At 45.4% G+C, this 23,877-nt stretch overlaps 1 protein-coding gene across 1 annotated transcript in view; it reads right to left on the bottom strand.

Moving 5' to 3' along the window:
- Positions 1 to 4,705: 4,705 nt before the first annotated feature.
- daglb (diacylglycerol lipase, beta) overlaps positions 4,706 to 23,877 on the bottom strand; it is a 38,616-nt gene continuing 19,444 nt past the window's right edge. Inside the window, exons 6-15 of the mRNA XM_028814195.2 lie at positions 22,900 to 23,027; positions 22,293 to 22,419; positions 19,047 to 19,130; positions 18,836 to 18,913; positions 14,307 to 14,387; positions 13,300 to 13,427; positions 6,122 to 6,190; positions 5,922 to 5,994; positions 5,609 to 5,841; positions 4,706 to 5,521 (exon numbers count right to left, since the gene is read on the bottom strand). Of these exons, the coding sequence (XP_028670028.1) occupies positions 5,332 to 5,521; positions 5,609 to 5,841; positions 5,922 to 5,994; positions 6,122 to 6,190; positions 13,300 to 13,427; positions 14,307 to 14,387; positions 18,836 to 18,913; positions 19,047 to 19,130; positions 22,293 to 22,419; positions 22,900 to 23,027 (1,191 nt within the window). The 3' untranslated portion in view covers positions 4,706 to 5,331. The remainder of the gene's footprint in view (positions 5,522 to 5,608; positions 5,842 to 5,921; positions 5,995 to 6,121; positions 6,191 to 13,299; positions 13,428 to 14,306; positions 14,388 to 18,835; positions 18,914 to 19,046; positions 19,131 to 22,292; positions 22,420 to 22,899; positions 23,028 to 23,877) is intronic.

Raw genomic sequence — 23,877 nt, 5'->3', positions numbered from 1 at the left:
TTAACTCCTTCCATTCCTCTACTTGTTGCTTTTGGTGAATGTGCACCCGCAACGAAAAGAAATGCCTTAGTAAAGATTTCATCAAAGCTACAGAGGTGTAAATAAGAAATTCAGAGTTAGTCAGAATTGTGCAGCCGTCTACCCAGGCTTTGGTTAGAGGTGCCATCTTTAAGAAATGGACGCACCTACAGCCAATAAATTAATTCTGCAAAGAAGTCCGTGTGCAGTTTTGTTTATAAAACAGGGATTTCTAAATTACCTGCACATTGGACGAGTCTCTAGTGCCGTGTGTGTATAACACTTCATCTGTGACACTTGGCAGTCTACAGCGTACTTTCCATTAACAATGTCACCCTGTGTAGCGTTGAAAAGCACAGTATCACGCTGTGTCTGATGTATGCCTCACCCAGCAGTGACTATTCATGCGTTTTGCATGTTTTGAGCGTACAACTGGGTGGGTATCTGACTCAAATGTGAGTTTTGGTGGTTTGCTGTTGTGCAGCACTGATCACCATTGGCTTCTGTTACATCAATTTGTGTAAAAATGAGATTACATTTTTTTTTCCTCTGCCATCACTGCAAAGGCAGAGTGGGGAGCTCTGAGGGTAGGGAACTGTGCCAGCAATCGGAAGGCCGCCGGTTTGAATCCCATAAACGCCAGAAGTGATTTCACTGTTACGGGACTGCAGCTGAAGGGCCCAACTTGCAGGGAGAACTTGGCGGGTTAGGATTGGCACTCCGGTCGCAGTGTTCCACTCAAGCTGGTGTGGTGCCAAAGTGTCACCTGTTGCACAGCTGCACTCGGGTCCTAATTTGGTATCCTGAGGTGGCTCATCATGTGGTGGGTGCAGAAGTGTGTGCTCCATATCACTACAGACATAGAGAGGGAGAAGTGACCAAAAAAAATAAAAAGTTTTTGGGTGAAGTGTTTGTTCTTTTAAATGCAGGGTTTCTTAAAAGTGTTTTTTTGGTCACAACCCAAGTTTGCTCTTTTTAGTGTCGGTGAGAACAGAATTGCACATGCCTAAAGAATGAGATTAATGAAAAGTAAGAAAGCCCCAGGAGCTGAGCTTAACGACGGGTGACTCCACATGTTATGGGTGATGCTTACACCACAACAGTTGCTCTTTCTCAAATGTCATTTTAATCTGAAGTTTCATTTTTTTCTCTGTGAGGTGATTGCAAGTCCTGCCTGCTGGGGTGGCCCATCAGTGTTGTTTATTCGTTTGTTTTTGTCTATCTGTTGCCATTGTGCTCTGCAGTTTGTTTTCATTCATTCCCTGGTTTGAGGCACCTGCACATTTTTAGATCAGTTCATTCTTTGTGACTGGTAGTCCTGTAATGATAAGCAGAGGAGGAAAACCCGAGTCTTCATGCCTTCTTGAGTGGTTGACTTTCTTAGGGGTGGCAGGCCCTGCTCTGCATCCAATTTTGTCATTTTAGGTGAAGGTCAACTAACACATCCCTGTTGCCCACAAAGTCAGCAGCGGTTGACCCCAGTGCTGAATGTTCATCTTTTATTACTAAAACGAAGTGCACATCGGTTGAGTAGAAGCTCTTGCAGAATAGCACAGTGCTGGGCAGATGATTTCTGTTTGGGCTGGAAAAGCTTGGAAAATGGTGCCATCTAGTGGGTGACAGAAGTCATAGCAGCTGTGCCCTTACCATAGCCAGCTACTCTCTGAGCCAAGAACACTCGGGATGCTCATTTTAAATTTAAGATAATGCTGTCCTCGTTCGGCCTAAAGCCGTAATTTGTGAATGGTGTACTTGTAGCACCGCACCACTGCTCACCTGTGCAAAGTGCCAATGGCTTCTCCCTCTTCATGTGACTCACTAGTCATTAAAAGCAACTGTGGAAGAAATTCATATTTTCACACAATGAGTTCACAAGCAGTCCCAGTTTATCCACAAGTGTCCTTTTTGGTTAAAAAAAAAAAAAAAAACACCATAAACTCAATGCAGTAAAAGTTCAAAAATGAGTTTAAAATATGAATAAAATTATCACCACTGTATAGAGTTGTAGTTGTGAATTTTGTGAACGTTACTTTTTTTTTGTTGACGGTTTACATTTCCAAAGACCAGAACGTGACCAGTAATACTGCCATGTTATCCGCAGGGGTCTTTTATTTTGAACCGCACACGTACTACTTACCGTTTGTGAAGTCAGGCCGCAGCCATCCAGGGGGCTCATTTACATGTTAAATCATTAAAACAAATATGTTTTCAACTTTAGCGTACACTCCTATTCTTTTTTTTGTTTGTACGGATTCACATGATTCTGGTCTGTTCAAAGTGAATCAGTAGCCGAGAGTCGTGTGTACGATTCGCCTTCATTTGATTCTTGAACCAGTCATTACCAGCAGACGAGTCTCGTGAAGTGAGTCAGTACACACAATGCTTGTTCACTTGGGAATTAGTAATGTAATGGTCTTATTTGTGCATTTTAAATATGTTGTCATGCATTGTGTACAGCAGTGGTCCCCGGCCTTTTTGACAGCAAGGACCACTTTATTAGCTGCAAATTTTTCCATAGACCAGTCGGGGGGCAGTTTTATACACAACTTACATAACATTTCTTTTATTATTAAGTTATTAAGCAGTTCGCATACGTTTTCAACCTGAGGTGTTTCTTCTTTTTTTGCATATAACAAAGACATATGTTTTACATTTGTCATTCCTACAGACTGCACATCACAAACATTAACACTGCTATCTTTTTTTCGTGTCTAACGTTTCTATAGGAGGGTGATAATGAGTTTAATTCTAATGGATGATTTTCAACTGTTGACAAGCAAAAAGCAAAAGGTATCACTGAAAACCACAGACAACAAAAACAGCTGGATGATTCGTTCAAGCATTTCAAGGTCACTTCGTTGTAATGAAAGCATCTGCTGAATGTACTTCGTAGTAACGTGATTTCTATAGACTCGTGTCATATGGAGAAACTGTCGGGACCACAACAATAACTTTGTTGTAATACTCTCTCTCCTCTCTCTGCGCCGCTGCAAAGCCCCGACCGCCAAGCGTTCTGAAAAGTCTGAGCGAGTCTCCATTGCCAGCAGTTCTCTCTTGGGGACCCCTGGTGTACGGGACACCATCATATGAAGAATTCTTCTTCCCTCAGCTACTCTCATTAACAATCACCTCAGCAGATCATCTTCTTCCATATCTTTCTGTCCTCGTCATCTCGTTCTGTCTCACCCATCACCTGCATGTCTTCTCTCAGCACATCCACAAACCTTTGCTTAGGCCTTCCTCTTTGTGCCTGGCAGCTCTTGCATAAAAATAATTTTAAATATCTTATATATAATTCGCCAGCCTCCTCACTCACGTCCATCCGAAGCCGAATGCGCAGTCGCCTTCTGCACAGCTACCCGAAAAACCTTACGAGGCCGACATCGGGTCAGGCGGTGGATTAACGGCTGCGAAAATTCAAAGAGAAAGGCGACTTTGATTAAAGCTCTAGAGGCTTGAAGGGTGATTTCGACTACAGCTCGAGACCTAATTACGCATTCTGATTCAATACAACTATATCAGGTTTGTGGTGCTTATCCATATTACTAACCGAGAATGGTAAACTGGATATGGAAGCAGGTATGCCCGTGGACACAGGAGACATAGTGCGCAGGCACCACACAAATCCCCCCCCAGACTATGGAGTGAAACGGGAGAGACTACGAACCGTCTGACATGCCACAAGCAGGATAACGCGAGGTCAGAAATAAAAGACAGAGTAGGAAACAAAGTAAAATGTCAAAGAGGTTAAAGAACGGGGACAAACACATGGAGAGCAGGTTACAGATGATGAGAACTGGAATGCAACAGCTACAAAAAAACCTAGGCACGAAACACATGCACACTGAGATACAGAATATAAAAGCAGAAACAACGACAGTTAAACGTCCACAGCACACAGCGGAGGAAGACCCGGAAGGTGCAGGCGCTTACATCGCACGTCAGAAGGCGCGGGAGAGTACGAAAGGCAAAGGCGCCTACACAGCATGGTAAAACCCGACATAATACGGAAGGCGCATGCGTTGCCGCCATATTGTGAGTGGCACTACTGCGTAGTGAAGGCGCAGGCGTCCCCGCCATATTGTGCGTGGCACTACTGCGGAGTGAAGTTAGGAATAATGTGCGGCTTGGGGTCGTACAAAACGCCGAACACGACCCACCGTCTGAAACTGTGGAGGCAAAGCAGGCACGAGTTCAAACCGAACGAGCTCGACTGACGGATATACGCCTACAACGCGCGTCTCAAACCGCAGAAGCAGGGCAAGCATGGGTTCAAAACAACGCAAGCTCCTACAACGCCCGTCTGAAACTACGGCTGCCCAGCGGGCACGGGTTCAAAACGCCGGGGGTAGGCGAGCGAAGCGAGCAGGGGGCGGAGCCCCCTTGTACTTATTACTATTCCACTCGTGCCCATTTCATCTTATGTTGTCGAAACGGGCTCTTTGTCTAGTATATATATATATATATATATATAAATAAAAATAATGTGTGTGTATGACAAGTTTCCCCTCCCACCCTGGACTCTACTTATGTATCTAACCCTAAAAACAAATCAGAAGAAATCGATTCACATAAAGGGTACTTTGAAAGAATCCACCGAGAAACCCACTAACTTACTAGAGTCGGTGTGACGACACGTATGCCGTGTGTGTGTTTGTGTGCTAAAAAGAGTCAACAACAACAGAAAAACAAATTCTGGGACTTTAATAAAAAGACCCAACAGGCCACCGTCTGAATAAATTGCAGCTTGAAGTACAAATCAGGTGTGTATTGACATGAACTAGAAACACCTCCATGACCACCATGAACGCACTTTTCTTCCTCGGGTGTCCGCCCGCCCGCCGTTTCCTTCATCTTTAGTGTTTGTTTTTTTTGCTCTTTTTCCAGTCCTGGTAGTTTGCAGACTGCTGGCGCCCACGGCGCGCCGCTCGTTACTTCAATTGCCTTTCTCCCCAGCGCCTTTTTATTTTCTCCTCACTTTTCTTGCAGTGAGTCACACCAGCTGTTCAAATTACCCAGCAGCAGTTCTGCCTTGACCTCTGCAGACGGGCCAGGGTGCGACGAAGAGTCCTGTCGGGACGTTAAAAGTCACACAAGTCTTGAAACTGAAGAAGGGGGGTTGGGGTTGGGGTTCGGTTCGCTCGTTGCTTCACATGCACAAGTCATTTAGGTTTAAATGCCAAACTCTGAGCAGAGTCTACCAGCCCGTCATATGAGGAGGCAGGGGTCTCGGCCCACCCTGGCAGCTCTCTCATAAAATATATGAAACTAAAGTGCTGTAGCACACACAGTGTCCTCCTTACGCAAATCCACTCAGACCACATTTAAATTGTTCCGAGGGGTCGGACAAAAGAAGTAACGGCCGTCCTGGGTCAAGCCGGTTAGGGCCTTGAGGACGACGTCCGGCATGTGATCCGTGATCATCTTGGGGCTGATGAGCACGCTGCAGAAGGACTGCTGCTCAGCCCAGGCGGCACGGTATTTCACATCCGAGAAGCAAGACCTTGGCACAAAGAGAAAAGATGCAACGTCTGAACATCGATGAGGTCAAACCTCCACCCCAATCCACCACCGCCACTCACTAACTCACCGTCCAGAAGAACCTTCCTCTGTGATGTGCAGGATGCGACCCGGCAGGTACAGAGGAGGATGCTGCCCGCTAGAGGACGAGTCATCCGATGCCAGGCTCTGGTAAGAGGGCGATGGGTGGTCGGCCAACAGAGGTAAAGTTAGGTCCTGCCGTCGGCTCTCCAGCTCCGTGGGGAAGTCGTCAGGCATTCCACCAAACATCTCGTACCAGCAGCCCCTCAGCAGGATCCGATACTGGTGGGTTAATAAAAGGGAGCGTATTTAGTAACTTACAGCAATGAGCTGCACACCATGTGCCCACAATGCTAGGCTACCTTTGGCTTGTTACAGTTGGCGACCATTCTTAGAATCCTCTTCTTCAGATCCTCCATATTTGGAATACTCAACCTGTAGGGTAACAAACAACCAAGTTCTTAAACACCTTCGACTACTAAGAGACTTGCACCTACCGAACAATGAAGACGTATCGGCCAACTAACGAAGGCCCTCCAGAAGAGGAAACCGTGCTACCTGCCTTGGCACAAGGTCCTTCCCAAGAACCACAGATACTGTGAAGCCTTTGGAGTAGTCGGCAAGAGATTTGCTAAATTAAAAAAAAGAAAGAAAAACGTCAGAAATATCAAAAAGCTCCGCACTACTAAGATTTAATTTGGAAATTTAAGACGTTGCTCTCCGTTTCCACCTTTCGTCCACACCACCCCCCGACATTTTTAACCTCTAAAAATCCATAGATCCATAAATACAGGGTGAGCCCAAAAGAAGCAACACATTTGAAACGTTTATTGTATAAAAATGCTACAAGATAAAATAAATGTCATTACGACACAAGAAAAGGGACAGAAAATAGATTTTTATGCAGCGCGTTTAGTGAAAACGAGGTCTTCAAGGTGGTGGCCATCATCGGCGAGACGATTTCTGAACACTTGCATACGACGCATTCGGCGATTTTCTGGCAAGCAGCGTCCTTGAGGGCTTCACGGTTTTGAGGTTGGTGTGTGTAAACCTTCAACTGGAGCGAGATTAGGAGAACGTGAAGGCCACCCGACATGGCCGCGCAGGGAGATCAGCAAAACTCGCATGGATCTCCGCGTAGGCTGTATGAGCTGTCGCTCCGTCCCGTTGACACTTCAGTGTAACATTCTGAAGTGCCGGTGACCGTTGCTCCCTCACTCATCAAAAAAGTAAGGGCCTACGATGCCAAATTCTGCAATGGCACTCCAAACTGTAACACGTGTGTAGCAAGGCTACATAACGGACAGTCGTGTTAGCCTTCTGGATTGTTCCGTCACTTTATAATATTGGCTGGGAGGGTGTTTTAAATAGCCCTTCAGGCACCTTTGGTGACGCCCCGGTCTAGAAGGATCCCGCCCGAGTAAATTTTCCAGCTGCCTGTTGCTGGCGTGAGGTTCCCATGACAACCGTGAGGGGGCAAGGATTTTCGGCAGGAAACTTTTTCTTTTTAAGGGGAATGGCGGAACAAGTAGAGAGAGAAAAAAAGAAAGGATAATGCTGAAGGCATCGCGGCGACTATCCACGCTCAAAGAACTATTCAGGATTTTACTTCACCCAGGGACGTCTGCTATTCATGGGTGGCCACCCCGAAGAAATATTCAAGTGACTAATCACCGAGAAGAGGCCAGGGTCTGGTGTTCTCCGGGTGCTCCCGTCTGGTGAGTAGGAAACAAATGATTCCTGAGTTTCATTCTTCGTGATAGTCCGCGGAGAAGCCGTTCCGCCAAAGGACGGTTGTGTTTCCTGCCTCCAGGAGGAACTAAACTGCAGTGTTTCTTGTTTTCGGATATTTTGGACTAAGTGAAATCTTCCTTTTGCTTTCTCAAAGAACAGTATTTCTTATTATTTATTTATTTTCTTTTTATTGTCTGTGTCAAACCGGGGGTTAGTATTAGGGCGCTAGGGAGGGCGTCTGGGGAAGGGGTTCACTAAGGAGCACTCAGGCACTGGTCAAGTTAATGTAAACAGCAACTGTTAATATATTTTTTCTGTTCCACTTCCTGTTGCGTTTTATTTGCTGCAAATTATTAAGAAGGGAATCGTGGCAAGAGGGGACGAGGACCGAATATGGTTGTGCTATTATGCTTTCAAACATCGTCCACCCCCCTGTACGGGTTGTGAAGTGTAGGAATCGCGTTCCCGAATTGTACGGTTGCTACACGTGTGCTGACTGGCCGGGGGTCTCTGATGAAGTTCACGAGGGTGGGTTTCAGCCCAGTATTGAAAGTTTTGCTTATTCATGCAACTCTTTCATTTGGAAATGTGACTCATGGCCGACATCTCGAACGGTTTGCAGAATGTCCCCCCAGTCCCTCTCAGCGAGTCCCTGCACTGCCATCATTGTGTATGGATGGAAATGAAGGTCCTCGTGAAAAATCAAAAGACGTGTTGGAAACGCCGAAGGCTGAACGTCCAGGAGATGACAAAATGGATGCCCTTACAGCTTGGATGTTTTCGGGCGTTCGTACAGTCAGAGGACGGCCTGGAGATTTTCTGTTTAGTGTTGTACCCGTCTTGTCTAAATTTAAAATTGTTTCCCCGATTTGGGATGCTGCTGAAGTGCATTGCCTAGTGGTGATGGACTCGTCGTTTCTGAAGAACACTTCTGACCGCGCAAGCACGGTGTGCACTGGACCAAGGCAAGTGGCCGACCGAAAACTACAAGCCACTCGGCTGGGTCCTTCATTTTGGCTCACCTTGTATTTATGAGAACACCGGCTCATGGTTGTTGCAGTGTGGATCACGCTCTGATTGGCTTGTGCTTATTATGTGGCCCTGTCTCTGATTGGATGCTCGTCATGACGTCTCAATCCCTAACTGGTCACCCTGCCAATCAGCGACTGGATTTACTAACGGCGGTGAACGTCGTGGGCCAGCACTTGGGAATGGCGAGCGAATGCATGTTCCTTTCCTGATTTGTGGACGACACACTAAAGCAGGGGTGTCGAACTCACGGCCTGGAGGGCCACAGTGGCTGCAGGTTTTCATTCTCACCCTTTTCTTAATCAGTGACCAGTTTTCACTGCTAATTCACTCCTTTGCCCTTCATCCATATTACTAAACGAGAGTGGTAAACCGGATATGGATGCAGGGACCTGCCCGTGGACACAAAAGACATAGTGTGCAAGTGCCACACAAAGGGGCCCCCCCCCCCCAGAGTGAAACGGGAGAAACTACGAACTGTCAGAGTAGGAAACAAAGTAAAACGTCATAAAGAGGTTAAAGAACAGGGACAAACACATAGAGAGCAGGTTACAGAACAAAGCCCCCCTGCCCAGAGTAAAACGAGAAAGACTACGAACCGTCTGACATGCCGCAAGCAGGATAAAGCGAGGTCAGAAATAAAACACAGAGTAGGAAACAAAGTAAAACTTTATAAAGGGATTAAAGAACGGGGACGAACACATGGAGAGCGGGTTACAGATGATGAAAACTGGAATGCAACAGCTACAAAAAAACCTAGGCACTAAACACATGCACAGCGAGATACAGAATATAAAGGCAGAAACAACGACAGTTAAACGTTCACATCACACAGCGGAGGTACACAGCATGGTAAAACCCGACATAATACAGAAAGCACAGGCATCGCCGCCATATTGTGAGTGGCACTAATGCGTGGTGAAGGCGCAGGAGGAGACATAGTAAAACAAGAGGAGTCAACGCCCCCTACGGAGTCCACAAAGGTTCATACATCAAACCCGAGATGGTACGGACTCGCGTCTGAAACCGCGGAAGCAAAACTGTCTCGGCTCCAAAACCAAACGGCTCAACAACTAACACAGCTTCGACACCGAGCCCGCATGGACAGATCTAATGAACATGGACGCCTACAACGCGCGTCTCAAACTGCGTAGGCACAGCAGGCACGGATTCAACACGACACAGCTCTAGTGACCGAGATACAAACACGCGCCTGCCTGGATATAATTAATGAACACAGGCGCCTACAACGTGCGTCTGAAATGCCGCAGACCAGGCAGGCACTGCTCCAAAAAGAAAGAGCTCGACTAAACGAGATACGAAGTGAAACGGGAAACACTACAGAGTCCGCAGTGCTCCACAATACACCGCATAATAGTTTGGAAAGAGCTTCGTAGTAACAGTGGGGAGACCCAGAGTGACACGGGCGAACGCTCCGTATTAAACATACGTAATCCTCACACGTCCAAACTATACGGCATAGGTGAATCACATTACAGTGATGTATTATTAACAGTACGATAAACATCACAGGATCGCAAACAAATGAAAATTATTAGTCGAAAAAGGGAAAATATATTCACCACGGACCAGGTGTCATTGAAACAAAAGCAGAATAAAGCGAGATCAGAAATGAAAGAGAGAGTAGAAAGCAAAGTAAAACGTCATAAACAGGTTAAACGAGGGGGCCAAACACATAAACAGCAGGTTACAGATAATGAAGACCAGAATTCAAAAGCTTCAAAAACCAAAGCTCGACTGACCGAGATACAAACTGAAACGGGAAACACTACGGGGTCCGCAGTAGTCCACAATGCACCGCATAATAGTATGGACGGAGCTCCGTATTAACAGGGGGGGGGGGCCCCCAGAGTGACACGGGCGAATGTGCGTCATCCTCACACGTGGCTGCCCAGCGGGCACGGGTTCAAAACGCCGGGGGTAGGCGAGCGAAGCGAGCAGGGGGTGGAGCCCCCTTGTTTTAATAGATAGATACTTTATTAATCCCAAAAGGGGAAATTCACAAATATAATAGCCCTGTTGTTAAGGATTCAGTCCTGTGAATTTATTCCTTTCTTCATTAAATGACAGCCAAACAGAAATGAGACGTGAAACGAGCCGACTGATGACCAGCTAAGCTGGGATTTCAAACTCCAGCTAATCTCTTAATGAGAAGCCAGTCCTTGCTGTTAATTACGCCCGTTATTTAATTCCATGGCTTGTTGCTGCTCTCCTTCTGCCACAGCAGACATTTCCAAATCTGTTTTGGTGACCTGAGCAGATCGGCCTTACTGAGCCCCTCACCTTTCTTTACTTTCAGACATTGTGTGACGGGCACACAGGGGAGCTGCTCAGGTGGCGGCTCGTTTCGTGTCTCATTATTGTTTGGCTGCTAATTAAAGAAAAAGAAACAACTAACAACTAAGGGGTCTGAGTCACGTCAATTAAAACTAAAGCAAAAGACGTTAATTAGCAGAAGAAACCGGTCACTAATGAAGATGTTGGTTAGAATGAAAACCTGCAGCCACTGCGGCCCTCCAGGACTGTGATTGAGGACCCGTTGCTCTAAAGGAAGTCTAACACGTCACTTACCTCCATGCACTTTAAAACGTTTAAATCAGTTTTCATTGAAAATGTAAAGAAAAAAAGATTTGTAAGAGAACTTGATGATGACCAGTGCTGTACAAAACAAATCTCACGTGTGCCGTGTGATCCACATGTCGGTTATCCAGTCGTGTGCTCACAGTGAGCAAAAAATATAAAAACACACAACAACTCCCAGAAAAGTCAAAGTGAAGGTCCACCTCCCCTCCACATTCACTGGTCCAGAGTCCTATCTTCAGATCAGAAGCTAAGTATTATGGGAATGCGTTTCAACTTTATGATGTGTACAGACACTTTTGGGGAAAAAAAAAAAAAAAAAAATCTGTCCACCTCAATAAAAGGATAAGCGTCTGTGTGTCTGACAGTCCATCTGGTTGCTATGTGTCTGTTATTCCAACAGATGGCGCATTATAAACATGGAACACGGCTTTTATGAAGCCCATACCCAAAACTGTATACTGAATACACTCATGGATAAGTTGGGACTTGATTTTATCGTATAATTTCCTGTATTTCATAATGTCGATCGTATAAGTCGAATGCGGAAAACTCACGCTATTGGTCGAGATTCTGATACGCCAATGCCCACCTGAGAGAGTCACCACCGAGCACACGGCCTTGTTTATTGTACGTATTGTGCCTACATGACCACACAGTGATACTCAAACTATTCTGAAGCGACGTTTGCATTGTTTTTTGTATCTCAAACACCTTTATCGTAACAGCGTCCCTTATCTACGATCAGAAGAAAATATGAAGCTGGTTTTAAATTAAAAAAAGTCGTTGAAGTGGCGAAAGAAATTGGGAACTGCGCTGCTGCAACAAAATTCGATGCGTCTGAGAAACTTATGAGAGATTGGAGGAGGCAAGAAAAAAAATAAGTCACATTTTTGAACGGGCGTATAAGTCGGGCCGGATTTTATGATCAATTTTTCGGGTTTCAAGATCCGACTTGTACACAAGTACATACGGTGTATCAGAAACATGTGCTTTGCATTTTTCATTCCAACAGATGGCACATCACAAATGTTCAGGGTCCTTTGAGGAGTCCCGTACCCGATGTGAGACGTGCGCATTGTGAACGTTACTGCGGAGGCCTACGTTGATTACTTGGACTTCAACTCGTCTTCAGACTTTTTTATTTTTGGTTATCTGTCCTTACCATGGACAGATCAACATGACGTTACATTTTTTTCTTGGCTATCACTACAGCGGTGGCTCTGAGGCTACAGAGCTGTGCTGGCAATCAGAAGGCTGCTGGGTCAAATCCCATAAATCCCACAAGTGATTCCACTCTGTGGGGTCCTTAACCTGCAGCTGCTCCCTCCTTGTTATATAAACGTCTCAAGTAGAATGGAAAGAAAAGCAGGAGATTAAAGAGGTGTCCTCAGCTACCACTACAAAGTACATGGGGGTAACAAATACTGTATAAAAAAATTATAATGTATATTGTATAAAAAAATGATTATATATATATAATGTATATATTATATTTTTTTATACAATATACATTATATATATATATATATATATATATATATATATATATATATATATATATATATATATATATACGGCATTCGAAGTCTGTGTCACAATCTGATTGTATGGGTGGTTACCGACAGTAAAGTATTTCAACCATATATATATATTTTTTTTATATATATATATATATATATATATATATATATATATATATATATATATATATATATATTTTTTATATTTTTTTTTTTTTAATATATTTTTTTTTTATATATATATTATAGACTTTTGGGCAGAGTACTCCATTAAAGATGGGCCCTGTGGCCTAATGTGCCCGAGACCCCACAGCCACTTCACCTCTCTATGCCCTCCAGAGGTGACCACGCTGCTGATAGTCATCTGCCAGGCCGTGGCCCCGAGCCACATGACAGCCTGGTGGGCTCCAGCGGAGGCTGTACAGATAAAAGGTTTTGAAAAAGACGAGACCCTCAAACTGTTCTGATAAAGTCACCTCCCACCTGCTTCCCCTCAAAGTGGTTAGTGGCCACCAAGATGGCACAAGTGGGTGGCCTAGTCAGGCCTTTGGATTACATAGCAGCTACCTGAGACCCCTCTGTGGCTGAGGGGGTAAGCAAAGTGGGCCTTGGACTTCTTCTGCAGTTGGGGGGGGGGGGCTCATATTACACAGGAACTGATATTCTCTCTCTTTTAGTCTCATGTGCCCCCCCCCAAATGTCTCTCTTACCCAAACACCCCCCCCCCCCAACAGCCAGTTGGGTTTCCTGCTGTGAGGGTCTCTCACCCCCCCCCCCCAGTCACATCAGCGCTGGCCTTGTCTTTGCAACAAGAAGCCATGCCTCCCAATGGACCCCCCAACACGTAGCCTACCTTAGCAGACCCCCAGGGGGTGAGAAGGCATAACACCTGAGCCGTGGGAAAGCGCTCCGCAGCAGGATGGAGAGCACCGCGGCCGTGCCGGCGCCCAGACTGTGGCCAGTGATGATCAGGCTGTACTCCTGGAATGAGGAGAACAAAGCGTCCATTGACGTGAGCTGAATTAGCAGCAGCAGCCGCCTATCAACACCGAAACAATCAAAACTTAATAACTCGTTTATTACACTGATGACATTTTAGCTACAAATATTTGTAAAGGGAGGAAAAACACATATGGAAATATTACAGAGTTAATCCTGTCGGTCCACCAATTCTGCAACCCACGCACCCCGTTCTGAGTCACAGGATTATCAATCCCATAATACTCGCTAAACCCCGCCCTGAAGGGGGAGTGCCAGCCCATCATAAAGCCTGCCAGCCTGCCAACTTGCCATCCAGTCGGACACAAGAAGAACGACTGAGCACAGGACACTGGATCCATGGACCACCCTGTTGCCCCTTAACACCGATCAGAGCAATTTGGAGGAGGAGGACGGGCCGCTCTGCCCAACAAAGTCTGCCCATCCCGTTCGCAGACTCTGAGTGAAGATTTGCGCCTGCCGCCCTCGAGTTTCCAACGGTGTCCCCGTGTTCTTGCTGAGCTCATTTCAAGGTCACGGCGTTAATCCGCTGGCTCCGTTCTTTTCATAAATTTTAAACGCTTCAGTCAAGCCCCCTCCCCCCTTAGTCTTGACACGTTCGGCTCCCTCAGTCTCCCCTCACAGCTCAGACCCCTCAGTCCTGTAGAGGCCTCACCAGGGTGGTACAACTTTAGAAGTAACTCGCAACATCCGACTGGCCTTCCTAATGGCGTCTGAACACAGCTGGCTGGAGTGCCAGTCCACTGGGACTCTCGGGTCCTTCTAATAAGGCGTATACAGCTTGAAATATCATTAAGGCTACTGTAAGTTTAAGAAATATTGTAAATATAAAATCACCAGGCATTGGATGGAGAGACTCACCGGTGCGATGGTGAACGCTTGGTTCAATATGCCATCATTGACGAGCTTCCTGTAAATGTAGTTGGCCGCTTGAGTGATGCCCTGCGGACGAGATCAGGTTAGTTAGCCACACGTGACCCTTCATGCCCACATCCTCAAGTGCAGTCCTGTGACGCCCCCCCCCCGACCCCACTAATATGTGGCTGGAGAGTTTCATTCTAGGCAAGTTCACCTTTACTTGGACTGCACTTGACAAGTCCAGCAGTAGAAGAACGCGGACCCCTCACTTCTCAAATGTCAGAGCTCCTCTACCTCTCCAATGAAATGAGGGGTCGTCCTGAAAGGAGCAGCTTATGTATAGACAGACAAACAGGAAAGAAGGCGCTATATAAAAGTTAGACACACACAGGGACAAATAGGAATACAAAGACACAGACAGGACGGCACTACAGTTAGGTCCATAAATATTTGGACAGAGACAACTTTTTTCTAATTTTGGTTCTGTACATGACCACAATGAATTTTAAATGAAACAACTCCGATGCAGTTGAAGTGCAGACTTTCAGCTTTAATTCAGTGGGGTGAACAAAACGATTGCATAAAAATGGGAGGCAACTAAAGCACTTTTATCCCTTCATTTCAGGGGCTCAAAAGTAATTGGACAATTGACTCAAAGACTATTTCATGGGCAGGTGTGGACAAGTCCGTCGTTATGTCCTTATCAATTAAGCAGATAAAAGGCCTGGAGTTGATTTGAGGTGTGGCGCTTGCATGTGGAAGATTTTGCTGTGAACAGACAACATGCGGTCAAAGGAGCTCTCCATGCAGGTGACAGAAGCCATCCTTAAGCTGCGAAAACAGAAAAAACCCATCTGAGAAATTGCTCCAATATTACGAGTGGCAAAATCTACAGTTTGGTACATCCTGAGAAAGAAAGCAAGCACTGGTGAACTCAGCAACGCAAAAAGACCTGGACGTCCACGGAAGACAACAGTGGTGGATGATCACAGAATCATTTCCATGGTGAAGAGAAACCCCTTCACAACAGCCAACCAAGTGAACAACACTCTCCAGGGGGTAGGCGGGCGTATCGATATCCAAGTCTACCATAAAGAGAAGACTGCATGAAAGTAAATCCAGAGGGTGCACTGCAAGGTGCAAGCCACTCATATGCCTCAAGAATAGAAAGGCTAGATTGGACTTTGCTAAAGAACATCTAAAAAAGCCAGCACAGTTCTGGAAAAACATTCTTTGGACAGATGAAACCAAGATCAACCTCTACCAGAATGATGGCAAGAAAAAAGTATGGAGAAGGCGTGGAACAGCTCATTATCCAAAGCATAGCACATCATCTGTAAAACACGGTGGAGGGAGGCAGTGTGATGGCTTGGGCATGCATGGCTGCCAGTGGCACTGGGACACTCGTGTTTATTGATGATGTGACACAGGACAGAAGCAGCTGAATGAATTCTGAGGTGTTCAGAGACATACTGTCTGCTCAAATCCAGCTAAATACAGCAGTCAAATTGATTCATGATACAGATGGACAATGACCCAAAACATACAGCCAAAGCAACCCAGGAGTTTATTAAAGCAAAGAAGTGGAAAATTCTTGAATGGCCAAGTCAGTCACCTGATCGTAACCCAACTGAGCAGGCATTTCACTTGTTGAAGACTAAACTTCAGACAGAAAGGCCCACAAACAAACAGCAACTGAAAGTCGCTGCAGTAAAGGCCTGGCAGAACATTAAAAAGGAGGAAACCCAACATCTGGTGATGTCCAGGAGTTCAAGACTTCAGGCTGTCATTGCCAGCAAAGGGTTTTCAACCAAGTATTAGAAATGAACATTTGATTTCCAGTTATTTCATCTGTCCGATTACTTTTGAGCCCCTGAAATGAAGGGATTGTGTTCATAAAGTGCTTTAGTTGCCTCACATTTTTATGCAATCGTTTTGTTCACCCCACTGAATTAAAGCTGAAAGTCTGCACTTCAACTGCATCGGAGTGGTTTCATTTAAAATTCATTGTGGTGACGTACAGAACCAAAATTAGAAAAAAGTTGTCTCTGTCCAAATATTTATGGACCTAACTGTATAAGTAAGAGACAGACAGTTAGGGAGATTCAGTAATTAGAAAGACAAGAAGGCGCTATATAAAAGTTAGACACACACACAGCCAAATAGGACGGCACAATAAAAGACCAACAGTTATGGAGATTCAGCATAAAAATTAGAAAGAGAAGGTGGCACTATATAAAAAGGTCAAGAAAGCACAATATGGCACAATGGTAGATAGGATGGCACGATACAAAAGACAGCTGGAAAGGTCCTAGAATAATAATACATTTTATTATATAGCGCCTTTCCCATGCTCAAGGCACTATATAAAGAGAGATAGGTCAGCACTTCAAAGACAGACTGACAGACGGGGAGATTCAGTATAAAAATTACAAAGATCGACAGGAAAGCACAAAAAGGTAAATAGGAAGGTAACTATATTAGGGGTCTCCGACTCTGGTCTTGGGTGGCCGCAGGTTTTCATTCTAACCCTTTTCTTAATTGGTGACCAGCCTCTGTTGCTAATTAACTCCTTTTTCCTTTCATTTTAATCGACTTGTTTTTTTAAGATTTGTCCCCCTGAATTTCTTCATCGTTCCTCTGATTTGTTTCATTTCTTTCCTTCAATGGCCCTCCAAACAGAAATGAAATGTGAAGTGAGGGAGCCGACAGAAGACCAACTCAGCCAGGGACTCCAACTCCAGCCAGTCGCTTTATTAGGCGCCAACTCTTGTCGTTAATTAAACCCGTTCTTTAACTCCACGGCTTGTTGCTGCTCTCATTGTGCCACAGCAGACACGTCCGACATTGTGGATTTTCTCTTTTCTAAGAGCTCCGTTCAGATGTTTGGGGATCCTGAGCAGATTGGCATTCCTGAGACCTCCACCCTTGTTATTTTCAGATATTGTGTGATGGGCGCCAGTTGTTTTGGCTCATTTTGTATCTCGTTATTGTTTGGCTGCTAATTAAGGAAAAAAACAAAACAATGAAGGGGTCCGAGTCTTCAACAGCAACTCAATGAAAATGAATTCAAAAGAAGTTAATTAACAGACGAGAACTGCACAGAATTTATATCCAAACAAATCAGCTTCTTCTTAGAGACAAATACATCCTCAGAGGTTTCTGCAGGAATACTCTACAGGCCTTCTTAAGAGGACAGATTATTTCATTTCTTTCCCACAGGAATAAATTAGAAACCAAGAAAGTGTCAGAGCTAAGAAGCGAAATTACTAGAATAGAGGAAGAACATGCCAGGCGTCCAAGTGAGGCTCTGCATTCAGAACTCAATATCTTTACAACTAAAGAAACTGAACAACTAATTTATAAATCAAGACATCATTACTATGAACACGGAGAGAAAGCGAATAAGCTTTTAGCTCAACAAATCCACAAGCAAGAAGTTTGCAATGCAATCCCAGTAACCACCAACAGAAACAGATGAAATCATTGACCATAAAAATATAATGCACACATTTAGAGACTACTATAAATATAAATCCTTATATTCTACTGAGTCTAAACAACACACAATCTAATGCATTTCTGGATACATTATAGTTACTACAAATAGATACATTTAGTGTGGAGGAACTGGATAAACTTCTGGCGCTATCAGAATTACTAGATGCTATAAAGTCACTTCAAGGCGGGAAAGCAGCAGGCCCTGATGGCTACCCTGCAGAATTTTTTAAGGAATTCTCCACTCAGCTAGCTCCCCTCTTATTAGCAACATTTACAGACATTTAGTGCGGAGGAACTGGATAAACCTCTGGCGCTATCAGAATTACTAGATGCTATAAAGACACTTCAAGGCGGGAAATCAGCAGGCCCTGATGGCTACCCTGCAGAATTTTTTAAGGAATTCTCCACTTAGCTAGCTCCCCTCTTATTAGCAACATTTACAGAAGCTAGAGACAAACAAATTCTACCTCAAACTTTTTGCCAAGCATCAATCACCGTCTTTCCTAAACAAAATAAGGACAAAAGAAGTTAATTAACAGCAAAAACAAGTCACTCATTATGAAAAAGGTTAGAATGAAAACCTGCAGCCACGGTGGTCCTCAAGGACAAGAATTGGGGGCCCCTGCACTCTATAGAAGTCAGACAGACAAGAATGCACTATATAAAAGAAATATGGAAAGGCACTATATGAACATTAGATAGACAGGAAGGCAATATGTAAAAGACGGATAGATAAGAAGGCACAACATAAAAGAACGGTAGAGAGAAAGGCACTATATAAAAGAAAGACAGAAGGAGGCCATTACATAAAAGACAGGTAGGCACTTTATACAAAACAGATAAGGCACTATACATAAAAGGAGGATGGAGTGACAAACAGCACTTTATTTGGCCCAAGAGGGAACTTTCACATTTTATGGAAGATCAAGAAATGGCTGCAACGACCGAGAAAACGACGACAGGTGAATGAAGCACTTCAAGGAAATGGAGTTCCGATTCCTGGGGCTGCCTACCGATAAGGAGAGACTCACCTTGTGTGCATAACACGGTCCGACCACACCTTCGACGTGCAGAGTCTCGCAGTCTGCCGACAGATCCGTCAGGGCGTCCTGTAGGAATTGCACAGACGTGTTAAGCGCTTGCTGGTAGCACACAAGCAAATTGGCCTACAAGGCAAGCTGCAAACCCTAAGTGACTAAGTTGACTACCTGAACTCGCACCCCTAACGTAGGGGGCACTTACCCGCAGGGACAGGGTCCCTCTCACGGCTACCAGCACCGCCTCCTTCTGGTGATCCAGTGCCACAAAAAAGGGAATCTCGTAGATCTGCAGGGGAAAACAATAATTTAGTTGGCTGCAAGGTTATGGTGGTGCAGTGGTTGCGCTGCTGCCTCGCAGAAAGGAGACCTGGGTTCGCTTCCCGGGTCCTCCCTGCGTGGAGTTTGCATGTTCTCCCCGTGTCTGCGTGGGTTTCGTCTCACAATCTAAAGACATGCAGGTTAGGTGCATTGACGATTCTAAATTGTTCCTAGTGTGTGCTTGGCGTGCGTGTGTGTGTGCCCTGCGGTGGGCTGGCATCCTGCCCGGGGTTTGTTTCCTGCCTTGCACCCTGTGTTGGCTGGGATTGGCTCCAGCAGACCCCCGTGACCCTGTAGTTAGGATATAGCGGGTTGGATAATGGATGGATAGATAGTTAGCTGCATATGGTGGAAGGGCCAGACACGGCTCAACGCCCCCCTCAAACAATTCATTCATAACCTCACTGCTGACACAAGGCGACCGTGTGTCCTCCGTGTGTACTGCTCTGATTTTTCTGGGAGTATTTACTTAACGATACTTTAGCAAACAAAGCAGGTATCTTGCCTAGTGGGGTAACTTCACATGTGGATTATGAGAGGCAAGTCACATGAGGTTTTTTACAGACGCTTTGATTTGGTTTGCTGTTGTCTAGCATTGGTCACCATAGACACTCGTTCTGTTGGAAAGTCTGTTACCTCCATTCTGAATGAAAACATGAAGAGGAAGGAGAAGACCCGAGGACTGGAAAGTCACAAATGTGACTCCAGTTTTCAAGAAAGGAGACAAAAACGGATCTAGAGATTACAGACCAGCAAGTCTTACATCTGTACCATGCAAAATTATGGAAACTATCATAAGAAATAAATTAGGCTGGGCATCTGCACTGGCAATCGGAAGGTTGCCGGTTCGAATCCCGTAAAATGCCAATAGGGACTCTGCTCTGTTGGGCCCTTGAGCAAGACCCTTAACCTGCAATTGCTGAGCGCTTTGAGTAGTGAGAAAAGCGCTATATAAATGCAAACAATTATTATTATTACTTTTCTAACATATAAAGTTCAATGACGTGTTTCTGTGGTTGCTCTTTATACAATTGCAACAAACTTTGGCACAAATATCCCACTGTGTCAAGAAGACCCTGGTGGTACTGGGGTTGGGGTTTCCTTTATTACAACAGTGAGTTTTAAAGATGGTGTGTTCTCCTAAATTTGAAGCTCTGACATACAGTGTTGTGAAAAAGTATTTGCCCCCTTCCTGATTTCCTCTTTTTCAGAACACTTGCTTCTGATCTCTAAACAAATTTAGCCCAACACAAAAGACAATTTGAGTAAACACAATATGAAGCTTTTAAAAGATTTGATTAAAAAAAAAAAAAAAAAAAAAAAAAAATCACCAACACCAACGTCATCCATGTACAAAAGTAACTGCCCACCTAAACTTAATACTTGATGTGCCACCTTTACCAGCAACAGCTGCAATCAAACGCTTCCGGGAACAGAAGGGCAGCCTTTGGTTTTCAGAGGTTGCTTTCTTACTCCGTCCTGCTGATTTATTTTAGTAAACACTCTCTCTCGGGTCTTCTGGATTTTCTTTTTTGTTTGTTTTCTTTGAGGCATGGTGGGCTGCTTGTTGAGACCTTGTAGCCGACTTCACGTTGCTGCAAAGCTTCTATGGAAGTGATGTGTGGGTTCAGTACGGCTGGCGGCTTGAGTGAGTCTAGTTGGACTTTTAAATTGAGTTAAACTCATTGATTGAGTGACTAAGGGGGCAATTACTTTTTCACATGGGTGAAAGCCGTGATTTTGTCTTTCAATAAATCGATATTTGAAAAGAAAAAAAAAAAAACTGAATTGTGTTTACGGATGTTGTGTTTCGTATTCTACTAAATATATTTGTAGATCAGAAACAGTGAAGTGTTATGAGTAAGCGGTCAGAGGGGTGCAGAGTCAATAAGCTGCTCCTCAACACCACAAAAAACGAAGGAGCTTGTTGCTGACTTTAGAAAAAACAAAACTGACATCCAGCCACTCATCATTGGCACGGGGGGTCTGTGTGGAGAGGGTCCTGGTGTTCAGGTTTCTGGGCATTGAGCTGAAGGATGACCTGACCTGGAGTGCCAACACCAAGGAGCTGCTGAAGAAGGCGCAGCAGAGACTGAGAATCCTCAGAAAGAACCATCTCCCCAAAAATCTGCTCCTTGCCTTTTATCGTCACTGTTCCATCGAGAGTGTGCTCACGTACGGACTGTGTGTGTGGTACGGCAGCTGCACCTCCTCAGAAAGGAGAGCGCTCCACAGGGTCGTCAGGACAGCGGGGAGAACAACTGGCCATACCCTCCCCAATCTGGAACAAATCTACACCTCCCGATGACGCAAAAGACATTTCACAGGATTCATCACATCCCGGTCATTGCCTCTTCCAGCTTTTGACATACCAAAAGCAATCATGGCCCTGAACTCAGAATAAAACTGCTCCAGATCATTCTCCCAATGTGCAATATTAGACCTTACATTTAACCATTCATCCATTATCCAACCCGCTATATCCTAACTACAGGGTCACGGGGGACTGCCAGAGCCAATCCCAGCCAACACAGTGTGCAAGGCAGGAAATAAACCCCGGGCAGGATGCCAGCCCACTGCAGGGCCCAAACACACCAAGCGCACACTAGGGACAATTTAGGATCGCCAATCCACCCAACCTGCATGTCTTTGGACTGTGAGAGGAAACCCACTCAGACACGGAGAGAACATGCAAACTGCACACAGGGAGGACTCGGGAAGCGAACCCAGGTCTCCTAACCGCAAGGCAGCAGCGCTACCCACTGCGCCACTGTGCCGCCCATTTGTACATTTAACCAGTGCAATTTGTATATTTTGTAAAGTACTTTTATTACTATTCGGTTTGTTATTATTTTCTATCTTCTAGTCTTTAACTCTTATGCCTCACACTGAGTCGACTGCACCTTCAATTTCGTTGTTCCTTTGTAAAATTGATAATGACAATAAAGATCCATCTATCATATCAAATCCAGAGGGGGTAAATACTTTTTCACAACACTGTACATTAAACAGAGGCAGCTTCACTACACCCCCACCTTACTTCTGAAGGCCATGAGGATCTACAGCACCCCTCCGTTGTCTGAGCTCTTGTCGATTCAAATGTCCGTTAGCTGCACGTTCCTGCCCTTACCTTGTTGTGGAAGCTGATGTAAATGAAGTCCCTGTACTGCAGGCCGGTGGTATACAGCATGGACGTGAAGTGACATCCCAGGTGGTCACCTCCCACAATGTCATACTCCGGGGAGCGCCTCCTGCAGCTGAAGAGAAGATGTGGACAAGTGAGCCAGATGAAGCTTTCCAATTCTACAGTTGACCCCTTAATGCCTAACAAACTTTTTAGGGGGGGGGGGTACACCCGATTATCCCAAACCAGCAATAGGAGCCCATCAATGAAAGCTCTGACTTTCAGCTCATTGCGTGCGGGCAGAGGAGATGTGGCCTCTAGGGTGCAAATTCAGGACTGCATGAGCTCCGGCCGCCCCATTGCAACAAAAGGTGGACAACAAAGAGAAGCCGTCAGAGCTCGTTTAGGACAAAGGCTGAAAAGAAGGTACAGAGTAACTGCACTGTAGAGAAGAAATTAACAGCCACTTGACAGCAGTCAACAAAATTTTTGTGGTGCCCCCTTTACCCTTGATGCCCTAAGCATGTGCTTACTTTGCTTATATGGTTAATCCAGCACTGCCTGCAAGACTGTTCAGCTACACTCACTGAAACACACACACACACACACTCACCAGTCTCCGCTCAGCTTACACACTCCAATCAGAGGCTGGCTGAAGACGAACATGGGCCAACCATAGGCAGCCACAGCAAATCGCATGTAGTGTGCCGAGCGCTCAATCTCCAAGTCCAGGTCTTCACTCTGTGAGGGCGAGAGGGAGAAAGAGGGAGATGGTGAGGATTGTCTGATTGAAGGAAAAAGCCGATACGAGATCACTGCCATACCCTGAAGCCGAGGGCAGACACGACACGACGCATCTGCCGCGGGAGGACAAAGCCGACCCAACCGTGAATACACGGCACTCGACTTTCTTTTGAAATTTGGACCGATAAGAGCAGCATACATCCGGTCAAACTCGTTAATGGAATTTACAAAAGTAGGACAAGCTTTTTAATACAGGGTGGTGGTAGTGTGTCAAAGGTGAGAGACCACCCAGGGCACCACTGTCTCCATGTTAAATACTCACACAGATGGGCCAGACGTCAAATTGGGGAATTCCGAGTAGTGATGTGCAGCACAGCCATTATCACTATAATGCATGTTTTTAAAGTATCAATCAGGTCCTAATAAGATAAGAGGGCATTTGTGCCAATGAGTGGAAAGGAGGCAGGTGCTTGAGCCGCCGTAGCCATCCCGTCGTGCCCACCCATGCCTCTGAGTCAGTAAGTAGCATCTGAAGAGGTGGGCTTCTGCTGCAACAGCAATGATGTCACATTACACAGTGGCAGGCCGTCTGTAGCTCTGCTGCCTCCTCTCCCCTCAGTAATTCCAGGCGAGCTCCCAAAATGCCACAGCACCGTTCGCTTCTGCCTAGGAGACACCCACCTGTTCGCTGTTCACTCTGCCTAAGTCCCTTTTTGGAAAGGAGATGGTGTAAAGTCATTCTCACCGGGGGACCCCTGTAATTTTAGATCCGCCCGAATCCCTCACGTCAGTAACCTTTTATGGACTGAGTGAGTGTTCACGTCTCTGTAAAGATTATGGAGCCTTT

This window comes from Erpetoichthys calabaricus, chromosome 11 (genome assembly GCF_900747795.2).
Source record: "Erpetoichthys calabaricus chromosome 11, fErpCal1.3, whole genome shotgun sequence".
In the NCBI taxonomy this organism is placed as follows: Eukaryota; Metazoa; Chordata; class Cladistia; order Polypteriformes; family Polypteridae; genus Erpetoichthys; species Erpetoichthys calabaricus.
The sequence above is the reverse complement of the archived record's forward strand: the minus strand, read 5'-3'. Positions and strand labels throughout refer to the sequence as shown.